We start from the raw sequence: 27,267 nt of genomic DNA, 5'->3' as shown, positions 1-27,267 counted from the left end.
CAGCTCCGGGACCAGATCCTCGCAGATAAATCCGCTGCCGGGGTGTACACGGCCGGGGGCCTGGAGGGGGGTGTCGGGGGGGGGGGCGGTACGTCTAATGGCACTGTGCGCCTGTGGACTGACCTATGCACTAGAGGACGGGAGGTGGACGTCCATCTAATTGCAGCCGGACCCGAGTACTTCACAGGTCTTTAAAAGACCATTTACTCGTTAATGAGGCTTTTGTTGTGTTTTCACTCCTTCTTACAGCCACTCTGCCTATGGCTCGAAGACTTAGCCCCCCCCGAAATCTTTTTCAGCCCCCCCCCCCCCCGAAATTTGGCTCTAGTTGCCCGCCTGGTGTAGGCTAAGGCCAGATGTGGACTTGTGCGGGCCTGACCACGATGTGGCCTTGTGGACGAGAGCTGGACAGATGTGGCTAAAGTGAGATGTGGCGTCATGGACTAGGTGTTGACGTGTGGGCTAGGCAGAGCTGTGAACACATATGGGCTAAGGCATGGGCGTAGGAAGTGTGGGGGATGGGGGGATATATCCCCCCCAGATTTTGGAGTGGGGGGGACACGGGGGACAAGGGTGGGGGGGACGAGGGGACAAAGGAATTTCCCCTCTCCCTTCTGTTATCACAGGGCCATTAGCACGTGAAAGCGGTACCTAATGGCCCTGCACTTGACCTGCCTGGAGTCAGAGGCCACCCGCCCTCTGCCTTTTGTTCTGCTGCAGGAAGGCTCAGCCGTTCTGGGAAGGGCAGAGAACAGAACGGAGAAAAAATAAACACTGTCTCTTTTCCTTCATGGCAAGGACCGTGTCCACTACTCCTGATCTGCCTCTGGCGGCTGCCCTCCTATCTTTATTCCTCCATCTCTTTCTGTCTCTGTCTCGCTCCTGCTTACGTGCTGATTTCAAGGGGCAGCTCTTAAGGTACTCTCTCTTGCCTCTCCTTTTCTTTATTTGTTCCCCTGTGAAATTGATCCAAAAAAGGCTGAACACTTTGACTGTAAATGTCCTCATTTTCTGACCGTTTTCTATTGAAAAGAAAAACCTCGGAATGGAGAGAAAAAATAGTTAAATACCTAAATAAAGCAATACAGAGTGGTCAGCAGACAGGCCACATTGTTATTTACACCCACACACATTAGCGCCACTTTACAGAGTTTGCCAGTGAAAGCGCTACTTTCTTTTTATCTTCTTTCTTTGAACAACATTGTTTTCCCAGGGTGGGTAAGTGCGCCATTCCTAAAGGGACGGCAATACCTGGTTGATGGGTAGAGTGGAAACGTGTAATATGATCGTTTTCAACTTTTTAATTATTTTAGCTTATAAAATGCGGCTCTGTGTTTGGGGATGTGGTCTTTTTTAAACCAAACTGCATACATTTTGAAAGGATATAAGCAATGGACATTTAAAGGGGTCCCTTCCTGGTCCTGTAGCCATGTCTTGAACTTTTCAGGCAAAATCACTTACTGATTTCTGAATAATGAGTTTAAAACCGTTAAGGTGACCATGTTTTTTTCTGATTACAGTTCACATGCTTTGCTTATTCTTGCATTCCCTATGAGTGTTTGCTTTTTCCAGGGTGTTATTCATTTTTTTTCAGGCAGCATTTTACTGTTGTCTAATGCATAATTTGAATTTAGTCGCAGAACAATTGAGTTGTGCTGAAGGCAGTGCAAGTTTCTCTCAGTCTGGCAGTATGGTGTTCAGTGTGGGAGAGAATGTGGCACTCTGGCCAGAGCTGCTGAATTTGGAACTGGAGAACCATGTTCAGACCTTCATGACCAGTTCACCATACCACACTCCTGACAGAGCTTATTCCGATGCTACACCTTAGAAGGCCCGATAGACCTTAGAAGCCCAGGTGTCTTAGCACCCGCAGGTGGACCTGTCCACCACAATCCATACTGCAGTTCACTTCCAGTCTTACGGGCAGGCATATGAAGAAGCACATCCTAGATCGACAGTGAATCTGTCACTGAGGTCACAAGACCCTTGGGGCCAGTCCACCTCACCCATTGGTACCTCCATTGGCCTTTTTCCAGCACTAGCAGTGCAACTTGCCAGGGGTTGGCAATGTAGGATTTGCATGCACACCAAACTTAGGGGGTGAATATAATGGAAGTGGGACCGCCACGTCACCCCGCCGGTGGAGGTCCCACCGCCATTGGTGACTGCATCACGGGACATTGGGGGCCCGTAGCAGGCCCCTTTACCCCTGGCCCCCAGACATGGGTCCTGGGGGGCGTCTATGATGCCCCACAACATATCACTGCACCATGTGGCAGGCACCGATATATTTAACATGTTCCTTTTTTTTTTTACTTTGCGGCGGATGATGCAGCCAGCAGCACCTGCTGCAATGTAAAAGATAGGCACTGCGAACACCGTAGTGGCAGTCGCATTGTAATGCCTATCGTGGGGCCTCCACCTTGAAGGCCAGCGGTCCCATTACCCGATTCGATGGCGGTGGTACTGAAGTCCGCCTGCCATCGTAGTCAGCCCCTAAGTTTGCATTTTATGAATATGATTCAGAGGGAAATAAATTGATGTTTGCAATTTAATTGACTTTGGTTGGCCTCTTATCTATGAGGTTTCCCTGTTGAATGTGCCTTTACATTATACATTTTTGGTTGTATGAATTGATTGCATACTACACTCTCCTACAGGTATTCATTTGAGTGTCATTAGGAGTGTCTGGGACCAATTGATTTCTTAGGAATTGCTTTCTTTACTAACCTTTGCAAAGGGCCCTAAACTTCACAGCAACACAAGTCACATTTCTTTTAGTAATTTGGGATCCGTTTGAGCTACAAAATTGTTTTGGAGGAAATCGTTAGATTATGCAGCAGATGATGTATTATGTGGCAAATATGATACAGCCATAGTTAAGTGGAAAACTTTTTTCCACTTAATTTTGCCCCAACATTGTAGATGATCAATTTGTAAGTTCCCCAAACCCAAAAGTCGAGTTTGGTCACAATTTGCATTTTAAAAGCAGCCCTATAACACAGGGCTACTTTTAAACTGACCTCAGGCTTCAGCAGTGCACACATGCAAGCGCAGAAAGAGCTGCTGGCCTCTAAACTGCCATGCCTTATTATATTCTAGGGACTTAAAAGTAGTTCTAATCCCCCTGCCCTATTATGTACTAGGGCCTTATAGGAGAGGTCATGCCAATCATAGGGGTACCCTAACCCATAGTGCACCCTAGTGTATGTAGGTGTTTTCACTGTATTTTTAAGTGCCTCTTTCAGAACAGCACTGGCTGTTTAGGCAGAGGCCAGGGTCAGTCAGTCAGGTACCACCAGTACCAGTCAGCAAAAAGTTGGGGAGTGCCCAGGGCGGCTTTGCAACACTAGAGAAACACAAACTCAGAATGTAAAACATAACACCATGGTTGGGGGGTTCTCTTCAATAATCAGAATTGATTTCTATCCTAATGAACCCGTTTTCCAACATTAGGATAGGGAAAGACTGGGGAAAAATCATAACGTTCTGATCTATACATTGAAGTTTTTATGCAGCTCTTTGATGACGGTTAATAGCTCACTGTCCAATGTTAGGATTTTAACTTATAAACTTCAAATACCAAAAGAATATCTCAGACAAAAGCAGTAACTCACTGACCTATTGAATTAAAACTTTCACTAGACAAGCCTTCGATCTCTCTCAAAAAAAGAACATTAATCACCAAAGTTATCTTCACATTTTTATTGTTGCCTGAAAATTGCTGGAGACCAGGAATGCAGCAGCAGGTACTTTTCAAACCCTAATGCACTTGCAAACACAACACCCCCACCCTAAGTCAGCGGCCTTTGTTTGCTTTGTGCATTAAGATGTAAGATTCATATATATGTTTTTTTTAAACATTTGGTCTCATTGCGATATGAACGTAAATAACAATAAAGGATACATGCAAACTGTGACTACATGCCTGCCTTTCTCAATATTTCACTTCGAAAGTATGCAATTGTATTTGTTTAATGGGCGGTGATTTGTATAGGGTCACTGGAAAGTGCACAAGCTTGTCCTTGCCCCCCCCAGAATGTTAGTGTCTTCTACGCCCCTGGGCTAAGGCGAGATGTGTCCTCGTGGATGACAGGTGGACGTGTGTGGTCTAAGGCCAGATGTGGACTTGTGTGGGCCTGACCACGATGTGGCCTTGTGGACGAGAGCTGGAGAGATGTGGCTAAAGTGAGATGTGGCGTCATGGACTAGGTGTTGACATATGTGGGCGAGATAGGGCTGTGGACAAACAACAACAGGGTACCCCTAAAAAATAAGGGTCTTGCCTTATAACCAAGTGCCCTGTCAGATATCAAAGACAGGGAAAAGATCCCTGTTCTTTTGTTCGACCCTCACCCACTCCAGTAAGGACACGCTTCATCTTCCGGCTCGACCAGTGAGAAGCCAGTACCTTTACAGGGAGAGCCGAGCCAAGGGCCTGGCTCGGCTCTGAGAGGCAAAGCACGAGCCGGGCCTTCAAGTGAGTTGGTGTGTGATTCGTGGACAAATCATGCCAAAAATATCATATTGACTCTTCAAAATGCAAAAGTGTCTTTCTTTAGTGTGCAGAAGTGTTACACTGCGGTGGGTTGGTTCGTAGCACCACATTGAGGGGTATTTTTTAGAAGTGTTACTTTCTAAACCTGACCTTTGAACACCCTGATGACGTTGACATTAGTGAACCAAGAGGTAAGTCTGCGTCACGTGCGCCCTATGTGTCGCCCGGGTAAATACAGTAAAGAAAAACATTTACGAGAACAGTTGTGTACAGCGCACACCCTGAGCTGATGCAGTTCGACGCGCTCTGAAGTGTGACGAGAAAGGAACAGGAGGAAGACATCAGGAATACGCCGAGGATCACACAATTCGGTCAAACGTGGACGCTGGGATTGATCCCAGGTGGGTCTCTCTTTCTCTGTCCTGCTGGACATCCATGGTTCATTCTTTGAGGAGCTTCGGCAGAATCTCTGTGAATAAATGCAGCGAGTGCGCATTCATTCGAGTTGAAACAAGAGGCCTTTCCAGAAAAATATACAAATGAAATCAAGGCAGAGAGCTCGAGTCCATGGTGATGATCGAAGGCGAGGGCGTCCCCTCACTCAACAAGGAGGAGACCGATGTCAGAAAAGGCTCCGCGCCTTCAGTGAAGACGATTCAAACGATTACAAAACGATGGCCCCTGAGAGGGAGCCCCCGGGGTTCACACAGAGCTCAGCCAGCCGGAGGGCTGCCCCACAGAGCTCGCACCAGGCAGACACTGTGCATGTTATTTTAAATGTTCCGTGGGGTGGGGGGAGGGGGTGTATTGTAGTTGCGCTGACCCTCAGCGTCTCCTCTGCTGATTCAGCTGGGCTGAAATATTGGGGTGAGGGCACCCCTATGAGGGCTTGGCTCGGTTTTGGCTCAAGGTTCCAGGAGGGTCTCAAGCTCAGCCGGAACCAGAGGCCGGCGTCTGACCCGAGCCTTGCCTTTCGCTGTTCTAGGGGAGATGTGGTCTTGGGAAGATGTGGAGTAGTTCCGGGTGGGAGGTGATCCTGTGATGACGTGGTGTAGTGGAAGAGTAGACGGGGCCTGGTGGATGAGATGCTAACTATGGAACCAGGGGGCATATTTACAACGAGGTGATAAAAAATTATCGCCGCTTTAGCGGCCGTTTTCGGCCGAAAAGCGGCGATAATTTTATCGCCTATTAGCATGGCCACGCTAATGCGTGAAACCTTGCTTTAGCGTCAGGATTCCTAACGCCCAGCTTTGCATCTCTAATGAGATGCAAAGTGGGCGTTCCTGACCTGGCATGACAGAAGAAATGTCGCTAAACTACATCTCTCCTAGCATCAAGCCCCACGCTATGAAGCATAGCAGCAAGAAAAGTAGCGATAACCCCTATTATTGCTACTTTCCTTACGCCTGCTCAGGACTGACTTAGCCATGATATCCTATGGAAGGTGGATATCATGGCTAAGTTTGTGAGTCCCTATCAACAAGCTAACACCAAATTTCGTGAGCTTATCGCTGGGTTCCCAGCGATAATCTCACGTTAGGCAGTTAGCGCTAGGATTTTTATCACTGATGAGATAAGCGTTGCTAATAGCACGCTATGTTAGCAATAAAAATCGGCGCTAGCCGGTGATAATTATCCTAGCGCTAAGTGCGCTCAGCGATAATTATCGCCGGTTGTTGATGATATGCCCCCAGGTGACTAGGGGGCATATCAACAACTTTCCTTCTTATTCCATTTTTAAAAAAAATCTCTTTGAATCTGCATAGGTTTTAAAAACAATTACATCTTTTGCATTTTCTACACTGTTGACCTAGTGCAGGGCAACCTTTTAAGTGCGGGAATTGCAATCCACATCTATAACATGACTTCTTTTCTCTATTTTGCCCATCTGCTTTCTCCATACTAGTATCTTTTTTTGACATTTGTTGGACTTGCCCACAGTTTTCACTCTGCCTTGTTCCATATTGGTAGCACGCTTAACTGCTTTGGTGCTTGTGTCTCTGCTGTAATCATGTGTAAAATTGTCTGTAATTTGCATGTTTTCGTTAATAACATTTTTATGAATTTTACGGAACAACATCCTTGAATTATCCTTAGTCTTATAGTTTCTTCATTGTTAAACTTTTCAAATTCACAAAAAGTGACCTGCTTCCTTAATCTTGCTGCGTATTCACCCATGAATTCAACTTCCTTCTGACAAGATACACTAAATGTATACCTTTCAAAATCTAAATTCCTTTGCAGATCAAACCTGTCATTCAGACATCCAATGAGACCTCTATCTGCAGTCTTTTCTTGCTAAGGAATTCTCACTATCAAATTCTCCACAACATCATCTACAAGGTTGAGCAGCCGAAATTTTGCTAGTTCATCTGGGTGCTTTATGCTAATAACCTTAAAAAAATACTCAACTCTTCTCCATTTTCCCATCTTTGTGAAATACTTTGTTGATCAGAGATGTGAAATTGTAAAGGTCTTAGAAAAATTATGCATGAGACCTTTTCTTCATCATTATAAAACCTTTGTATCTGTATTAATTGTTACCGTACTACTTGTTCCTTCACATGACAGGAAAAAAAAAAACGCGCCCTTTAAAATGTGAAGTTGACTTTAGAATGAACTTTTATTGTGTGATTCAGGTGTACCTGACTTTAAAATAAAGTTCCACCGTGTGATTGAGGTTGAATTCAGATGTGCCCGACTTCAAAATGTAGTTTTATAACTTTATTGAGGCACAAAACAGATTTGCTTGACTTTAAAATGACCGACGTACTCTATTTTCAATGATGCAGAAGGCAATTAAGAACAAGCATGTGCGCGCAATTTGCCCAACAACTCATTTTCACTTGCTTGATGACACACATGTGATTAGCTACAAACCGTGCATGTCAAATGTCCTTTTCATACATTGCGCATGTACGCACTTTGGAGTAGCGTCACTGAACTGAATCCTACAGGTGCACGCGAGCCTCAGTCAGCGCCCACTGTTAAACTTTAAAGAGCGCGATGCTTTGTTTTGGGCAAGTTCTCACTGCGGGGCCTCCGCTTGCCGGCTCCAGATTTTTACCGCTTTGCGCACTTCTGGTGGGTGCAGCTACCAGGACTCTTCTAGTACTTGCTGCATGGACACTTTCCGTTCGTCACCATTGTGATAACTTCAATTAACAAGCCGTAGTCAGAACAGCCTCTTCATATGTGTATTTAGGACACCAGACTCAGGTGCTCTTTCCTCCAGCACTCTCATCATCCCAAACATTCTATGACATCACAGTACATATTACATCATTACAACTGAAAGTCCTCAGATGCGTGTCCATGGTGCACATGGTCCCCTTCTTGCTGTTGATGCCCCGTCAGACAGAATACCGATGGTTGAAGTCCTCCACCCATAGGTGACCCTCACACAAGCCAACCCTCCATGCATGTGTGACTATCTCACTCAGCAACCTGGATGGATAGGAGATGGAAGGCTGGCCTCAAGTCAAGTAGTTCAAAACATGGCGGCCACACTCCTACTCAGCCTTCCACATGTCCACACACCTCATAGAACTCCACTGACTCCATATCCAAACATGTACTACCTTCAAATGACTCACCCTCACCTACAAGGCTCGTCTCAGCTTCGGCCCTGCCGACCTCAATGACCGCGTCCACTTCCACACTCCTACCAGGCACCTTCAATTGGCTGGATGCCTCCTTGGCCACATCCCCCACACCTGATGCGCTAAAATGGGAGAACGTGCCTTCTCCCACATCAATCCCAAGACCTGGAACGAGTTCCCTTTCCATGTCCGAGCCGCGCTCTCCCTTCTAGCACTCAGAAGGAAACTGAAAACCTGGCTTTCCAACCAGGCACCTCTCAGACAGCTCAATTCACACCTTTGAGGGCACCTGGAAACCCTCCCGGGTGATTAAAGCACCTTACAAGTCACTGTAACAGAACATAACAGGAGAGGAATGATGTGGCGAGCATTGAATTGGACAGTCCACTGACCATCTGGTGATTCTTGTCCATCCCATACCAGGGTCAGACTGGGACAGAAAATAGGCCCAGGCACAAAAATAATAGTGGCCCCCATTAGTGAATAGGAAGCTAAAAGGGGGCCCGGGTTTGTAAATTGGGTCAGTTTTAAATTTGTAAAGATATTCTGTATAGATGGTTTTGAATGAATGGAAGAATGCAAGGATTTGAGTTTGCTGCAGCCAATGTTTGTTTTAAATAAACAGTAAATCACAATGAAAGCCGGCCCAGCAGGCCACAAAAGAGGTCCACAAACAGCCGAATAAATGGCCCACACCCTGAGCTGTCAGGCTGGCCCCTCGGGCAGTGCCTGACTGCCCCACAGGCTGGCCCGACCCTGATCCTGAGGTGAACCCTGGAGCCGCTCCTTGGTTAGAAGGAGGCCTGGGGTTCACCAGCCACACTTGCAGCTTGGGCGGTGGGGACAGGTTTGTCCCAGACAGACGTGACATCCATCCGTGGTCCTTGCAGCTGGGGCTTGTCAATCAGAAGAGCGCCCCCTTGAGGAAGGTGGGATGCAGAGGGAGGCGGGTCAGACACTGGCAGGGCAGCCTTACAATCCCGCCCGAGGCTGGGACAGAAACGGCTCCCAAAGGAATCCTTTGCTAAGAACGATCAAGAGATGTGATGAGGCGGGTTTCAAAAGAATCAAACCAATTGACGGGAATAAATTACCTTTGCAAATAAACCAAGACATGTGTAAAGGTGTACTGTGCAAAGAATTACATCTAACATTCAAGATTGAGTCACATTTAATTTTTTAGTATAAATAAATGCAATGAAAAGTGCATAGACCTGAAGTGGCAGATAAATGGCACACCCTGAAGGATGCCACCCAGTGACCATCTTCACAAGCCTAGTGCAGCATCCTGTGTGGGCCCAGCTGTCTCCTGGCCCTCTGCGCCTTGGGTGCCGCCCTGGTGGTGGCCAGTGGAAGCAGTGGTTCTTCTCTCCCAGAGCTGTGCATCGGTCTCTGCTCACGGATGGACCGTCGCCCTCTGACTCTTGCTCCCCAGGTGAGGGGATGAGGGAGAAAGAGAGACACTCGCAGTGGCGGCTGGTGTTAATGGGCAAAATGTTTCGCCCCCTGCCCCTACCACTCTGAGGGGAGAGGCAAAAAGAGAATTTAGAAATTGCCACAGCCACTACTTGCTGCTCCCTTATTACTTGTTAAGGGCAGCTGTGATAAACTTTGCAGCTGTCCTGCTGCGTCTGTGCCTGCCGGGCGAGGTATTCTTCGACCTGCAGGCACAAGCTACAGCTGTGACATCAGGGCAGAGGGTGTGCCGATTTTCAATGCCGTAAATATGTTTGGATTCCGTGCGCTTACACAATGGCCCTGGGGGGAGTTCACAGAACTCCATTCATTTCAATGGCAGGGGGCGGGGCAGGCTGAGGAGGAGAACGAGGTAATGGGTGTTAACAATTTAAAGTCATCACGAGAGGGGGCGGGTTTTCGGAGGGGTGCAGCTGGATTCTCTCATTCCTCGTGTGCTTTCACTTTTGGAAACGCTTTAGTTGCAACACAGACCCAAAAGAATACAGGTTGGCAGTTGGCACCTATGCATGTTTACAAGGAATCACCCTTACTGACATGTTTTCCCTCCACCCGTTCGTTCTCCCTTTGGGTCACCTGCCCTTTAATGCTACCTCTGTCCCTGCACCTTGCTCCGCGACTCTGTCTTAGTCCCCGGGCTAAACTCCAGCTCAACTTCTTCCGAAAATGGCATCGTTTCCCCCTGAATTGAAACGATAAATAAAAGGTCAGTGGTTTGGGAGGGAAGGATGCCGAATGTGGGAGAGAATTAAGAACGCCTTTCAGCCCTACATTGAAACGAAATACTCATGGTCTGTTGTGGGGGTGGGGAATTTTTATATCGGGGATGTTGAGTTTAGTACTGTGCAAAAATAATAATTTTCACAAAAGCGTAAATCTGGGTTCAGCTAAGACAGACAAAATTGAAGTGAAGCAATCTGTTTCTGTGAACATTGTGTTGTTTTGCCTTCATTTAATTTTTCACAAATTGGTTTGGTTTCAAGAACGATTCGTTTTTCCACAGATCAATTCGTGTGTGACATAATTTGATCAATGCGTGTAAGCTTGTTTTCATATTTGATGCATTTTCAGGGAAACTTTTATGTGCAAATTAGTAATAAGCATTTTGCCTTACGGTACGGAGACATATCCGCCTTGATTTATAACATTGGTAATTATTTTATAAAATGTAAACAATGCACCGATTCATCTATCTCACATCATTTGAGCCTTTGGCTAGTAGGCGACTGGCGAACTCTGCACCTCGTGCATGTACCCACTCAGTTATCCTATAGGGCATTTCTTGTGGTATGGAGGTTAACGGCTGTCATCAGCAGTAGGTGCAATGACCCAGAGGGTTATCTTAATTGGGCTGAGATCTCCGCCCTGCGAGTTTTGTGTATTTCTATGCAGTAAGTACAGCACAGATGTCTTTATGGGGTGCAGGCCGGACTGAGTGGGGGGCTGTTTTGTAGCAGTTACAGTAATTTTGAAAGCATGAACTGCAGAGTTCCCTCTACATCCAGTAGTTTCAAGATAACTCTAATGATTAATGTTCTTCCTGGAGAGAGATCACAGTTTTGTCTCCTGGCAGTTTTGACTCATTTAAGGTAGCACAGAGGGTTCATATGCCTGCTGGATAGAACATGGATGCACTATGCAGATTACAGAACAGCATTTTATGTGCATAGCTTTAGTGGGTTACTGCTTTTGTCACAGAGGCCCTTCTGTTAATGTGCAGTTTATAAATTACAATTGTATCTCACAGTGTGAACTGCCATCAAAGAGCTGCATGCACGCTACATGGTACAGGTTAGAAAGTTATGTTTTTTTCTAAGTCTTTCATTATCCTAATGTTGCTAAAAAAGGGTTTGTTTGGATAGAAATAAATTCTTATTAGCTCAGCTAACACTAACCACTGTGTTACGTCTGAATCCTGAGTTTGTGTTTCTTCATATCACCAAGCACTCTTAAAAATGCAACAGTATGGATGACTTGAATCCTACACCTAGTGTCCCCTTTGTCTCATGTAATATTTTCTGTACACTGATTTACACACATAGGTTTCATTGTTATCACAAAGTCTGTTATGCAGTTCTGTGGTTATACTGAATAAGCAGCTACCTACGTCATTATCATATGAAATCTCTTTATTGATGTCATAACTGCATTTTCACAATTGCTTTTTTAACCTTCTCACTTTCTCAAATTGGTTTGAAAATGCACCATTTGCCCACTCTTGTTTAAAAATGTTCTTGTGAGTAGAAGGCCCCCAAACCACCCTTAAGGCGGTCAGGCTCGCTCGCTATGCTCACTCACCACAGGGCACTCAGAACTTTTACACCCCACTGCTTTCAAATGTCACCAGCCGCCACTGGACCCTCGTTGGTCCATGTACTTGATGGAGGGTGGGAATGTGAACAGAATCCTACTGTAGTACACGATGTGGCATGGCTGGAGCACACGAGGCAGTGACACGGAGACTCGTCACCTGAAAGAGTTTCTGACTTTTGGGGTACTTTCAGTGGGCCCAGTAACTGTAGACAGTGACACATCCTTCCTGCTAATGGCGAAGCTTCTCTGTGGGTGGATGGGCCCTGTGGTGCCAGCTGCCCCCTGATACTGCGGGCACCAGGATGGTGACATGTGGAGTTTGCAAGAACGCTTGTCGTATGAGACTGGAGGAACATGAATGAGAACATACAGACCACCTTTAAGACTGATGTATCTCATGTGTGCCAGGGGGTCCTGACAACGCACCCCTAACACCTGCCATGTGTGAGATGGGTCCTAGCACATGGACGTTGGAGTCACCCCAGTCCTGACAGCATTTCACATCTACATACATGTTACTTGTTATCAGCTACCGTAACAGTAAACGGGCCAGACAGTGCCCTTGGGTTTTTGTCATGAGATGGTACACGCACAATAAAGTTGGCGTTTCCCTGACAATCTGTGACTGGATACTGAGACATCCGGGGCTTTTTGGAGATAGAATTGTAAGAGTAATTTACTCCGCATAAACTGTAAAACAATGTAAAATGTAGTCATTTACAAAGTGTGGAATTCTCAAAAGACAGACATGAAATGAAATGAAATGAAAAGTGGATTTATAAAGCGCAGATTGCTGCCCTAAGGCGTCCAAGCGCTACTTGAAGGGTGAGGTGGGGACGACCAAAGTGATTCAAGAAAATTAATTTTGGGGGGTGAAGAGGAAAGTCTTCAGATGTTTCCGAAAAGAGGAAAGGTTGGGATTGGATCTGAGTTGGGAAGGTAAGAGGTTCTACAGCTTGGCGACATTATAGGAAAACATCCTGCCGCCAGCCCGTGTTCTCCTAATTCTGGGTACTGTTGCTAGAAAGGCCTGGCCGGAGCAGAGTTGTTTCCTAGGATGGTAATGAGTGATGAAGTTTTGGCAGATTGCCGGTCCTTTGTCCCAGAAGGCCTGATGGGCAATACACAGTGCTTTAAAGGAGATTCTTTGCCGGACCGGTAGCCAATGCAGGCTTCTCAGTCCGGGTTTAGCTGATAGTCTCCGTGGCAGCTGTAATAATGTGCGGGCGGCACAGCTTTGAACGGTCTGCAGCTTACGAAGTGTATAGTCAGGGGCACCAAGGTAAAAGGAGTTGCCAAAGTCCAGTCGAGACTGAATTAGACCTTGAACAGCGACTTGCTTGGCCTCCATGGGTAGAAGTGGGAGCACTTTTCTAAGCATCCTAAGGAGGCCAAAACAGGTCGCAGACAACTTTGTAGCCTGCGTGTTGAAAGTTAGGGCTTTATCCAGCCCTATTCCCAGACTTTTTATATTATCCTTGAATGCCGGTGGAGTGCTTAAGCAGGGGGGCCAAAGAGAGGTGAAAGATGTTGGGGCGGCGGGCCCCAAAAGCATCAGCTCCGTTTTGTCCCCGTTAAGTTTAAGGAAGGATCTCGTCATCCATCCTTTCACATCCTCCAGACATTCCATGATAGCAAACCCAGGGGTCGGTGACCCCAGTGTTGGTCATGACAAGTGTGTGTGTGACAAATTTAGACATGAGACCTGTAGGGAACATATGACATTCCCTGGATTAGCTTGTGTATTCGTGACCCACATGGATGTGTTTATGTAGGTGAGAGCCTACAGAACCAGACACGCAGTGACGAGGAGGGGTAAATGTTGGGGACTCGCCAGGCCGTGTCATTATTCAGCTCTAAGTGGCCAGTCCAAATGGCACCATAGCAGGGCAACTGCAAACAGAGGTGGTGGCAGGCGCTCGAGGCGCTGGCGGAACAAAGTCTGCCGTAGTGAAGATGACGATCTAAATCTGAATATATCTGGGGGGGGGGCATCAATGAGATGGTGCACACCTGGCTGTGAAGTATTGAGGGACAGTGCACCCTCTTGTGCCACTTATCTCTAGTTTGCAGCTGATATTGTTGTCACACACACAGCACTCCGTGGTAGGGATGTGTTGATGTGCCAGTCCTGGGTTTGCCCCTGTCACATGCAGGGAGGTCGCTTGTGCATAAGTTTCCACCCATAGAGTCACCTTTGTGAACTGTGCGCTCGGGTTAGTGTATTTTACTGAGCACTGGTGTATGGTTTGTGCCTCCCGGTAACCAAGACTCAAACTAACGAAAAAGCTGCTTGCAAACCTGAGCTCCAACACAAATCTTATTTCGTATCTTTAGTTGTTGTGCAGTTTGTGTTGCGTCAGTCCATCAGTGCAGGCCCTGGCGATGGGGCTGTCGAAGAGGCTTTGGATGCCATATGGCGCAGTAAAATGTGGCCGCTCCATTACTGCACGTGTGAAAAAACAAAGATGGCGGTAATAAGCAGACCTGGGACTCGAAACGCTGGAGTCATCACAGAGCACAGAGCACCCAGCACGTTCGGATTTACCTCAGGGGTTTGCTGCTAGAACACGTCTCCTAAAAAGCGCTATAAATTAAAATGCTTTTTTTCATGTAACGCATAAAGCCGAACATGCCACAAAATTAGGGGCGCGCAAAAGTTTCAGTTATTTTTCACGGAATAAGTGCAATTTTCACAAAATATTAGTGCATTTTGTAATAGTTGGACAGGTCTAGTGTTTCACATCACGGTGACCCCACGTCATCCGCAGGCCAGGCGTGGCCTGCGGGAAACCAATAAAGAGAGCCTGCCCGCTCGGGGGCGAGGTCTCCAACCAGAGTAACGGTGTGGCCTGACACTGATTTGCCAGCACTGCGTTAGCCTAAGTAATCCTGGGCCCTGCCAACTGCCCAGCGCGCAGGGCGTTACATTGGCGACGAGGGTGGGGGCCGGATTCACTGCGTGCCCCGCAGCCTCGCCCGGCAGCATCCGTCACCCGATCCTCCCCAGCTACGCGGAGGTGCCCCGCGCGCGGGCGCGGTGACGAGGAGGAGGCCTTCAACCACGTGTGTGCTCCCGCCGGCTGTGGGCGCGTGTCTCTCCTGGTCCCGCCGTTGGTTCGGGCGGAGCCCGGAGCGCCGGCATTCCCTGCGGTGCTATCGCCGCCACTAGTGAGGAGGCGACCACTGGGCTCCAACGAGCATTGGCTGCTCCAAGTAAGGAATCACTCCCAGCGTAATTGGCTACCACACGCGAACTGTGTTTTGCCATAAGTGCATCCTCTGGTGCCCCAGGGAGGGGATCTCCTGCACACGAGCGGTGCTAGGGCCGAGCACGCTGGTTAAGGGGTCGCCAGAAGACGTTTAGCCCCACGGCAGGGCCGGCAGTTACCCTCCACGCCCCGGGGGGAGAAAAGGAGGGACAGTAGGCAGCAGATACCGGGAGGGGGTGCTACTTCCTGAGCAATAGCCCCACCTCACCCGCACTAGTGCACAAGCGGACACCATGAGCAATGATGGCCAGGCGGCCGCATCAGGCTCTGGAGCGGCTCCTGGGCAAGCGGCGGCGCCAGCCCCTGCCCCTTTTCAACACGCCGCATCAGGGGTGCTACCCCCCTTCAGTGAGCTGGAAGACCCGGCTACCGCGGCACCTCGGTGGAAAATTTGGATTGAGCGCCTAAATAATTACTTCGTCGTCACAAGAGAAGCCGACAACGCAATAAAGAGGTCGTTGTTACTACATTACGCAGGGGATGAAATATTCAAGTTGTTCAAACATCTGCCCAACACGGGTACAGCCGCAGACTACGACGCGGCGGTGGCCGCTCTTGATGCCCATTTCGACCCACAACTCAACCCGGATTTCGAGCGCTTCAAGTTGCGCCAGGCCCGGCAACGGGAAGGGGAGTCGATGGACGTGTTTTACGCGCGGCTGCGTGAGCTGGCGAGAACATGCACAGAAGACGACCAACTGAAGGAAATACGCGCCCAGCTCATTCAAGGGTGCAGAGACAAAACGTTAAGAGGCCTCATTTTGCGCCAGCCGAAGATCGCGCTGGAGGACATGTTAGTTCTGGCAAGATCACACGACTTGTCGGCAGCCCGGGCCAACGAAATGGAGCAAGCGCTGAGCAAGGCCCCAGTGAAGACGGAGACCATCAAGACGGAGCGGGCAGACGCCCTCCGCACCAGGCCACGAGGAGACACCCACAAGGCCTCACGTCAAGAAGGATCGAAGCAAAAGTGTGGTTACTGCGGCTACGAACCACACGCCGCAAAGGACTGCCCTGCACAAGGGAAGACGTCCACAAACTGCGGAATCCCCAATCACTTCGCGTCAGTATGCCGGAGACGCACGAGAGGCCGGGAGTTCCAAAACCGGAAGCCACCAACCAAGGCGGTGAGACAGCTGTCTGTAACGGAAAGAAGGCTGCTGGTGGAGCACATGAGAGGGATGAGATACCAGGATGTAAGTGAAGAGTCGTCAAGCGATGAGGAGGAGGAGGTACACATGATCTCGTTTGCGAGGGAACTCAAGTTACGGCGTAGGCCCCAACCGACGTGTGTGGTGCACGTGGCCGGGACAGAAGTGCATGCTGTGATCGACACGGGAGCCACGGTGAATGTAATGGGCCTCCAGCAGTACAGACGCCTAAAACCTCGCCCGCCGGTGCAGCCGTCCAAGATGAGGATCTATGCCTACGGAGCCGACACCCCATTGCCTCTCAAAGGAAAAATGACCGTCCCTGTCCAGGCCGATGACCATGAAGTGATGACAACCATCCATGTCATCGACAGGGAAGCCGACACCCTCATAAGCAGCCACACGGCGGAAGACCTAGGGTTAATATCGTTCGCACGAAGGGTGCAAACACACCAGGTGGATGAGCTGCTCAGCCAATTCCCGGAGCTATTTCGAGGCCTTGGCCGCATCAAGTGTGACCCCGTGAAGCTACATATCGACAAGACAGTCGTCCCGGTCGCGTTGAGGCACAGAAGAGTCCCGTTCCATCTACGACCACTAGTAGAGAAAGAACTAGAACACCTCGAGAGCCTCGGCGTCATCGAAAAAGTATCGGGCCCTACGCCGTGGGTGTCCCCGATGGTTATAGCAGAGAAACCGAAACAGCCGGGAGCAATACGGCTATGCATTGACATGAGGCTCCCCAATAAAGCCATAAAAAGGGAGCGGCACATCACGCCGACAATGGACGATATTATAGCTGACGTAAATGGGTCCAAGTGGTTTTCGAAGATTGACCTAAATGCGGGATACCACCAGCTCCCGCTGGCCAAGGAGAGTCGCTATATCACTACGTTCAGCACCCACCTGAGACTCCGGAGGTACAAAAGACTAAATTTCGGGATATCTTCGGCGGCGGAGGTATTCCAGAACACCATTCGGGAGATGCTGTCAGGGCTCCCAGGAGTGTTGAACGTAAGTGACGATATCCTCATCCATTCCGCGACGGCGGCCAACCACTACCGACACCTCCGCAGTACTCTGGCACGGCTCCAGGAGCACGGGGCTACACTTCACAGAGAGAAGTGCCAATTCTTCCAACCATCCCTGGAGTTCTTCGGGTACGTCTTCAACTAGGAAGGCATCCAGGTAGACCCCCGAAAGTCGCAATCGATCAAAGACGCACCCGCGCCCACCTCGCCCACAGAGGTTCGCAGCTTCCTGGGAATGGCGACGTACTGCGGGAGGTTCATCCCCGGACTGGCCACGCGGGCGGAGCCGCTGAGAGTCCTTACCAAGTCGGATGCCCAATGGCAGTGGGGACCGAAAGAAGAAGAGGCATTCCAAGGTATCATGGACGCCCTCATGGGAGAAGCGGCGCTTGCGTACTTTGACCCTACCAGGCGGACAGAAGTGTTGGTCGACGCCAGCCCCGTCGGGCTCGGCGCTGTGCTGACACAAGAGCGTGAACCAGGCAGGTGGGTCGCCCTGTCGTTTGCCAGCAAGTCTCTCACGCCCACCGAAACACGATACGCCCAAATAGAGCGGGAGGCCCTCGCTATCAAGTGGGCCTGTCACCACTTCCACCTATACCTCAAGGGACAGCCGTTCACGATGGTGACCGATCACCAGCCACTCGTGCCACTTTTCAAAGGTACCTCACCAAGTCCCCCACTTCGCATTGAAAAATGGGCGGTCCAATTGCAACCCTACGAGATGGAAGTGGTATACCGGCCGGGCGCCAAGAACCCGGCGGATTTCTTATCTCGCCACCCGGACAAGACGGCCACGTCAGAAGACGAGGACGACACCAACCAATATGTGCAGCTAGTCTCGGAAGCAGCCTGCCCGCGGAACATGACCCTGGAGGACATAAAAGTGGCAGCCCTGACCGACGGAGTCTACACCCGAACGCTGAAGGCAGTGCAAGAAGGGTCATGGGCACACTTTCTGAGGCAGGCCAACTCATGGGGCCCGGGGGAGAAGGAACAGACGACAAAAATGTGGCAGATCCGGCACGAACTCAGCGCCACACCGGACGGAATCCTGCTACACGGACCTCGGCTGGTGATACCCGAAGGACTGCGACAAAAGGCCACACAAATAGCCCATGGAGGACATCAGGGGATAACGAAAATGAAGTCCAGGATGAGAGAGAATCTCTGGTTCCCAGAACTAGAAAAGATGGTCGAGGAATACGTGAGACGATGCCCGCTGTGTCAACTGACGGGGGGCGCAGAACGGCCTGCACCAGTGATCACGGAAGACGCATGCCCGGCCCCGTGGTCACGGGTCAGCATCGACTTCGGGAGCTTCCCGGAGGGGAAACACACCCTGGTCTTGGTAGATGGGTTCTCCAAGTACCCCATCGTAGAGGTAGTGGCGTCCACAGCCTTCGTGCACGTAGCACCCATCCTCGAAAAGACATTTGCAATGTTTGGGTTCCCAGAGGAAATCCGCAGCGACAACGGACCACCATTTCAGGGGGCTGAATTCGCCACCTTCCTGGCACAGAGAGGGATACGCCATCGTCGGATAACACCCCAGTGGCCGCAGGCCAACGGAGACGTAGAGCGTTTCATGCGCACCCTGAACAAAGTATTCCGAATTGCCGAGGTGGAACGGGCAGACCCAGAGAAACGCCTCCACGAGTTCCTGCGAGAGTACAGAAGCTCTCCTCACTGCACCACTCAGAGAAGCCCGTGGGCGCTGATGCTCCAGGGGCCCCGACGAGATCTACTCCCTGCGTGTCCGGGCTGGGCGCCGCCCCCACTGAGAGAAGCGGAAACCCAAGACCGACGAACCCGCCGCAACAACCATGCGAGCCACCGGCGGCGCGCCACTTAGAGGACCATCCACCCGGGGGCCACCGTTCTCATACGGGACCGCCGCCCAGGAGGAAAATTCCAGACCAGCTATGAACCAGGAAACTGGACAGTCACCGCCAACCAAGGAACCATGATCTCTGCCCGAAGGGGAGGTGAAGAAGTGTCCCGCAACATCTCGTGGTTTAAGGAGGTACCCCAAGACCACCCGGGGACGGCCACGGAAGGACCGACCGCCACCCCACCCCCCGGCGTCTCGGGGGAGGGCGAGAACTCCGCAAGTCCCCCAACCAGCTCCACCCCCGCTGTCGGGCCCCCCGCCAGCCCGTGCCTGAGAAGCTCCCCCAGAAGGTACAACCTGAGACCCAATCCCGGGCCCAGCCAAAGACTGAGAGACTTTGCCTGCTGAGGAGTACCCAGGAGCGGCGGATGAGGGGACACGCAAGTAGCACCTCACATAAGACTGTATACAGCTGAATGTAATATTGTTATTATGTGTAAACAAGGGGAAAGTTTGTTTTAAATAAAGTTGGATAGGGATGTAATAGTTGGACAGGTCTAGTGTTTCACATCACGGTGACCACACGTCATCCACAGGCCAGGCGTGGCCTGCGGGAAACCAATAAAGGGAGCCGGCCCGCTCGGGGGCGAGGTCTCCAACCAGAGTAACGGTGTGGCCTGACACTGATTTGCCAGCACTGCGTTAGCCTAAGTAATCCTGGGCCCTGCCAACTGCCCAGCGCGCAGGGCGTTACACATTTGACGAAATTCTTTTCACTGGCATTACTTGCATCCTTTCCCTGTGAGCCTACACCTTGCACCAACAAGCATTTGCAATGCAATAGGTCTCGCATTTATACGAGTTTGAGCTATTGGCATTGAAAATGACAATGCTTTTTATTTAAGTTTGGTTTTTTTAAAACATAAATAAAAGGCACTGTCATTTACAATGCCAATAGCTCAAACTCGTATAAATGCGAGACCTATTGCATTGCAAATGCTTGTTCTTTTATGTAGTATCTGGCCCCCATTGGTTTCCCTGGCGTATAGCTTTTTTAGGGAACTGAACATTTTGTTGGTCACTCACATAGGACTTCTAGATGTCTCTGAGATAGTCAACTATATATGTTTTTATGATCCTTTCTTGTATCAGAGTATTTGTATCTTGGTATCATAACTGACTATGAAGAATAATAAAGGCATGCGTCCTATTCGTTTCCCATTTGAGTTGGTTGCTGAAATTAGTCTCCATGTTTTGCATTCTACTGATGGTATGTGGATCAATCATGGAAATAATGGTTTATGTGTCACTGGTTTTCAACCTATAGGGCACTCAGCTTTAAGTCGTCCAGGTCCTGCTGGGTCTCAGACCTGACAGCAATTATAAACGGATTTTGTAACAGTTCCATTTTGGGCTCTACATTAATGTCTTTAACTTTACTGGCAAAAAGACTGATTGCTTTTTCATCAATTACTGTAAAAACCGTTAAGGGTTTCCTTGTCATCGATGCAATCCCTGTTTAAATTTCACATCTTTTACTTAAATATTTCATTTCCTGAGTTTGTTTTTTCCAGACGTTTTGTGTTTCTGTAATTTGTTTTCATGAAACATAACTTTTGTAATAGTAGTTAGAACGGAGTCACCTCCAGGTGTCTTGGTGAGCTCAGGTTTTGGGTGGGTGCTTTTGATGGCATACAGTTGAAAGTTCTGCATTTTAGGATTAGGCAGTGCAGCTTATTCGCACTGCCGGTCAGTGTGTCATTGAGGTGTGTAGGCTGTATCAATATTCCATCCTTGTTAATGCTGAGCGCACAAAGCGACCGTCACTTATGTGTCAGTGGTAATTGTGGGAAAGTGTGAGATATGCACATTGAAGCTTACAGAGCGATGTTGAGATTAAAAGAGCATAAGTGTCTAACGGAGAGAGAGCCTGCAGAAGAAAGTGGTGTGAAGGAGAGAGTGGGAGTGAATGAGACACTCCGAAGGCCACTACCCATTTCACAGACCTTGCTAATGTCTAATTCATATTTTCATGTTTTTAAAATAGAAACATTTTCTATTGTAATAGTCACAGCAATATTGTTGTCATTAATTTATCTGATACAACTAAAGAGCACTTTCAACTCCATTACGACTAGCTAGTTTTAGGTATGACATGTCTGCATACAATAATCAGAAACACAGAGAGGCACCCAAATACTTTCAATTAGCACATTGTATGAAACACTTGATTTAGGTTGCCTGTTTTAAGCCATGCCCTTGATTACATGGGCCACACCCCTGATAAAGGATTCTTAGTTCTGCTTCTTTGGCAGCAGTCCTTTAAGAACTCCCGGACCCCTACACATTTTTCATCCTTCTTACAGCACTGGGGACCCTGAGGCAGTGTGTGAAGGGTTGCACCATGTACACAAGGGCATTCAAGTCAGACATCACAGAAACAATCAGCTTGTTTGCCTTTTATTCCTCTTCGTACTAGATTGGGAGCAAAAACTACCACCTTAGGAAACGAGGAAGTAGGAGAAGGGAGGGGGTAAGGGAGGGGGTAGGGGAGGGGATGAGCACGGTTCAGCAAATGTAAACAAACCTGGTGGCCGAACGCGAGAAAGCCAGATAGGCATGCGATCGCGAGTTGGCCGTGATCGCGATCAAAGCGGCCGTGCGGTCGCAAAAGTGAAAGTCAGCGCGGCGCGCGCGCCCGCGCACATGCACTGTACCTCTAGGCTGGCCTGGTAGCACTTTTTGGAGCCCACATACAAAATGTCTCTTCGAGCCAGCGCAAGCGCTGGGGCTCAGCGAGACCTAAAAATAGGAAGGGAGAAAACTTTTCTTTGCTCGATGATTTATACTCAAAACAATCTCACAAAGGCACACCTCGTGCACAACTTGAGCACAGGCCCACACTAGTCAAAAGTGCAAAGCGATAGTGCGTTTTTTTGTGGTAAATGTAATGTAGGAGTAAAGCCGGAGCTGGGAGTGGAGCTCATACCGCTGGAGTAGGTCTTTATATTTAGGTATAGGTATGATTATTGGAAATAGCTCCTTCCAAGGGTTTGCAACTACTTTTGGGGCAGCGCCTCTGTGCGTCTCGTGCCTGCAGAAAACGTGCTACCATGGTACAGAACTGCCCCAGGCCTCCCCTATTTTCCCTTCTGGCATGTTTGTGGAGTCGCAAGTTTATTAATTTTATTAAAATCCTGTCAGAACTATGGGGCATATCAACAAGCAGGCGATAAAAAATTATCGCCGCTTTTGTGGCCGTTTTCGGCCGAAAAGCGGCGATAATTTTATCGCCTAATCAGCAAGGTCACGCTAACGTGTGAAACCTTGCTTTAGCGTCAGGATTTCTAACGCCCAGCTTTGCATCTCTAATGAGATGCAAAGTGGGCGTTCCTGACCTGACATGACAGGAGAAATGTCGCTAAGCGACATTTCTCCTATCAGCAAGCCTAACGCTATGAAACATAGCATCAGGAAAAGTAGCGATAACACCTGTTATCGCTACTTTCCTAACACCTGCTTCAGGACTGACTTAGCCATGATATCCTATGGAAGGTGGATATCATGGCTAAGTTTGTGAGTCCCTATCAACAAGCTAACGGGAGATTATCGCTGGGTTTCCAGCGATAATCTCACGTTAGCCAGTTAGCGCCAGGATTTTTATCGCTGATGAGATAAGCGTTGCTAATAGCACGCTATCTCAGCGATAAAAATCAGCGCTAGCCGGCGATAATTATCCTCACGCTAAGAGCGCTGAGCGATAATTATCGCCGGTTGTTGTTGATATGCCCCTATATTTTTTGGCACAGGGTAGATTTTTTGTGTATGTAAAACATTTGCTATGCCTACTAAATAGTCAATGTAAACATAACTAGGGGCCACTGATGCTCTTTCAAATATGCTTTTGGAGTTGTTTATGAAGTGTACGTGAGCTGGTCAGGTGGGAGGTGGGAACCATTTTGCTACTGAGAATCTCTGAACTGCCCAAGAGCACAAGGCTCGTTCCAGGATATTAGTTGGGTTCAGTGTGAACCTGATATGGAATCAGGAACTTGACTAAGGACGAGCCAGGACCAGCCGTGACCCGTGCAGGTAAGAGCGGGGGGCGATGGGGCCGGGTGGGGGAGGGGGGAATTCGACAGACGACAACGAGGGAAAATTAATTATTTATTTACTTTACCCTCGTCGTCTGTCGAAATCCCCCCACCCGGCCCACCGCTCTTCCCTGCAGGGGACGCGGCTGGCCCGGACACTCCTACCTGGCACTCACGTGCAACACTGAGGCCCTTGAATCCAAGCATGGCCCGCACACCCTCCTCTTAGGGCCTGAGACGCCGAGGTAGCTTACACTTCTGAGTAATTTAAACTTTTAGATATGTTTACTACTTTTGGGCTATACACAAAACCTGAGTGTAAGTTACACTTATGGAGTAACTTTATGCTTGAATTTTGTGAATAGTGAAAAAGTAGTCGACTCGAAGTGTAAATTAGTCACAAGTATTTAGCCCCCAGGCCCATGAATTTGGCGGAGACGTGCGAGTTACACTTTAGGAGTAAATTAACACTTGGACTCTGGGAAGAGCCAAAAAGTAGTAAACCTGCTCTAAAGAGTAAATGACTCAAAAGTGTAAGTGACCTTTGTGACTCAGCTCCTAGGTTTGTGGCATCCTCCACGTGCCTCCAAGCAGTCATGAGCATCAGCGCGGTGTTCGTGAGCCGCGACCACCCTCGCGTCTGCTATGTTAGACTCCCCCTCAGGCACAGCACTGATTCTCTGGTTTAATTCCAACAGGAGCTTTCTTCTGTGGGACCATCCAAGAAGACCCCAGCCAAGCTGAAGATGCGGCAGGTCAATGGAGAAGCCCCCCAGCACCCTGACATGGGCACGGAGCCCCCCAGTGGGAAGGATGCAGAGATCAGGCTGCTGCAGGCGGAGTGCGAGGAGCTCAGACACAGGCTGGAGGGTCTCAGGGTGAGTACAAGGCACCTACCTTTAGGTTCACAGGACATCCCCAGATCTCAGTATCCAACAGGCAAAGGCGCGGCTGCCCAGGGCGGACGATGCGAAAGTCTTCAATTGTTGTGTGCAATCTTGACTCTATTCTTTACCCTCACTCAGAAGAAAAACTCAAAATGGCATTTCCAACTGGTAGAATTAGAGTTGAAGTATTTCTGTCAAGTTTGAGGGAAAGAGATTGGGTCAGATTTGAGATGCAAATATAACAGGAAGTAAGAAGAAGGGGAGCTTATAATGAAATTGGAACTCAGCTAGAAGCTCCTCACAGGAGATGATTACAAGGCTCAACTATTAATGAGATGTCTCTACAACATGGAGTAGCCACAGTGCCAATTAACTCCTAGAAAGAGAAAGACAAAGATGGAAACGAGAGGTTGAGCGGACACTGACGCAAGCTTAGCCTGAGTTATACTTACACAATGCTTTATTTATGTTATAATACAAAATCAATGTGCACTCTTTCACAGATGAAACAACAACTGAGCTACAATCACCGTACGGTGCGCCAGAACACAGATGTGTTTTCATTCATGTCTCATATTCTGAACAGTTTTACTACATTCAATGACTTTTTAGACTATAATCCATTTAAATTCAATGTGACTTCTGGGGCATTCTTTGTAGTCTCTGTCAAATGTTCCTATGTGTAAAAAATGTGATCATTATTTGGGGTGGATGACAGGGCCGGACTGGGAACCAAAACCGGCCCTGGCAAAGTGCTCGGCCGGCCCCCCGAGGCTTGTGGGGGTGCCGCCGAGCTCTTTGCCAGGGCCTGTTTTGGGCCGATTTTGTTATGCTGCAAAAACGGCCCTGTAACAAAAACGGCCCCAAGGGGCCCAAAACCGGCCCCCACTCGTGTGGCGCACCGGGGGATTGCCCGGTGCCCGCTACGACCAGTCCGGCCCTGGTGGATGACCACCCAGCCCAAGGAACAATCCAAACCCTTGTCAGGACGAACCCTCAATGTCCCTAAATTGACCCGTGCTCAGACCCTTGGTAGCTACGGCGCAGAGCAGGTCGGCCTAACTTAGGTCAATGTGTAAAGTTTGTATGCAGTACAAAAACAATAATAAAGTCGAAATGCAAAACAATTAGAATCCCAAAATGAATTAGAAAAATAAACATTAATAAAATGTATTAAACAAAATGACTCCAATTACAAAAATCCAATAAGGGTAACCAGAGATATGGATTTTTAATGTTTTATGTAGAAATAGCTCCAAAAAGCACAAAGCAGTAATACTGGGACTTAGGCGCGATATCAGGCTGGCCACGATGGACCTCAGGTCGGATATATCAACCAGGTTCCTCCTGGTCAAAGATTTTACTTTCCTATTTAGGCCTTTACATCTAATCCACCACAGGAGTACTATGGGAAAGGCCCACAGGAAACTAGGGAAGGCATTTAGAGATGCACAGGGTTTCAGGCAGAGGCCAAAGGCAGGGTCCAATGCAGGTCCAGTTGCCACAGGTCATCTGGGAACCTTGAAGAAGAGGCCTCTTGTAGCCTGTTGTATCCCTGTAGCTCAAACAGAAGGTCAGCCATAGGGCCCTTGGAGTCCACACCTTTGCCCTGGGTACAAGAGGGAGTTGGTCCGGGCCTTCTGGACTCCTTTCAGGTCATACACAGCAGGTCCTGTCATGTTCTGATTCACCCCAGGTCGAGGCAGTGTTCTGAAATGGGTGCCTGGAAGTGCCACATCGATGCCTGGCACTAGCTAGTGGGTGGGACTCATGGGCACACCCTAAACAATGGGATGAAAGTTCTCGGGCCAACCCTATTCCCTTTGGGCATTTTCAAGATGACAAAAGTCCTCGACCACACTAAACTTGGGCTCTGAGAGCTGGGAGTGTGTGTGTGGGACTGTGCTATGGTAATCCTAGTGTCCTCGCACATCTAACACCAACATCCAGTTTGAGGCATCCCCTGTACCCCCAATCAATCTGTTGACATAACTTTGTCGGAAAAAAGCAGAGTCTCTCAGCAACCAGACAGTGGAGCCACAAGATTTGTATCGGCATCAAGTTCTCTCCCCTTTCAAACAACTTCTGCCCGCTTTTCATTGTGCAGACATGCTTTTATTTAATACTCATGGTGCCCTTTTTAACGCGCTAAGCACCCAGCACACTGGGCGCACAGGGCTCAATTAGGCAAGACTTATTAAATGTGTAAAACAGGTTTCCTACATGCAAAGCACTTTTCTTGTCGCGTGTCACTGCAGTGGCTTGAACACTGTAGCTGATCGAGTACGCAACGGTGTTCTCTGGAACCACACACTTCAATCATATATTTGGGTGGTGTAAGTACACACTGTAGTGCCACTTGTGCATTTCCTGTGACAATTTGCCAGGGCCTTATCAGAAACCTCAATAAGCAAATTGTGTGTAAGGAATTGTATAGTGCATGTTTAGGAACAGGGAACCCACACTATTCTATTCATAAGGTTTTGTATAGCGCTTAGCTACTCAGAAGGGCCCCACAGCGCTCTTGTTCTTAATGACAGTGTCATGGTGCACAGAGTCATCCGCCCACCCATAAGTAAGCCCTTAAAAGGGGAAAGCCTGAGTAGACCATACATTATGCCTCCGTTTGCTAAACATGCCCCCTCCAGCCTCGATGCAAGAGAAACTAATGAACCCTTGAGGGGCTTCTCTGCCTAAGCGATACCATGAGGAGAATCTGCTGACTCTGCAGTGGAACTTATCTATTCTGTGTCCTGTTGTATTAATCAAAACCCTTCTGTCAAGCTCTGCCATATGCAGGGCCACTGGAATTATGCGGCAATAGAGCACCGAATTATGCAGCAGAGTTGACTAAATTATTCGTTTTTTGCCATTGCACGGTTGCCTGTTCCCCATAGGACAGATTGGGGAGTTTGTTTATCTCATCTTATAAACATAACTGACCCGGGGAATTAGGTAGGAAAATAAAGTTTAGTATGCCTGAACTCAGAATCTAAAGATGCATCTTTTCGTGAAGGTGATTTTTACATTCTGTGGTTGAAAATACCACAAGTAGGTATTTTCTTGCTCAGTCATCCTGTGTGCCTCTGCTGGAATGTGGATTGCC

The 27,267-nt window shown here is 48.7% G+C and overlaps 1 protein-coding gene across 8 annotated transcripts in view; it reads left to right on the top strand.

Moving 5' to 3' along the window:
- RIMBP2 (RIMS binding protein 2) overlaps positions 1 to 27,267 on the top strand; it is a 1,529,140-nt gene that overhangs the window by 325,392 nt on the left and 1,176,481 nt on the right. For all 8 annotated transcript variants that reach the window (XM_085633657.1, XM_085633660.1, XM_085633661.1 and 5 more), the window contains exon 4: positions 23,973 to 24,152. In XM_085633657.1, coding sequence (XP_085489783.1) covers positions 23,973 to 24,152 — 180 coding nt within the window. The remainder of the gene's footprint in view (positions 1 to 23,972; positions 24,153 to 27,267) is intronic.

The sequence above is a fragment of the Triturus cristatus genome, chromosome 11, assembly GCF_964204655.1.
Source record: "Triturus cristatus chromosome 11, aTriCri1.1, whole genome shotgun sequence".
Lineage (NCBI taxonomy): Eukaryota > Metazoa > Chordata > Amphibia > Caudata > Salamandridae > Triturus > Triturus cristatus.
Note: the sequence above shows the minus strand (reverse complement) of the source record. Positions and strands in the feature narration are given on the sequence as shown.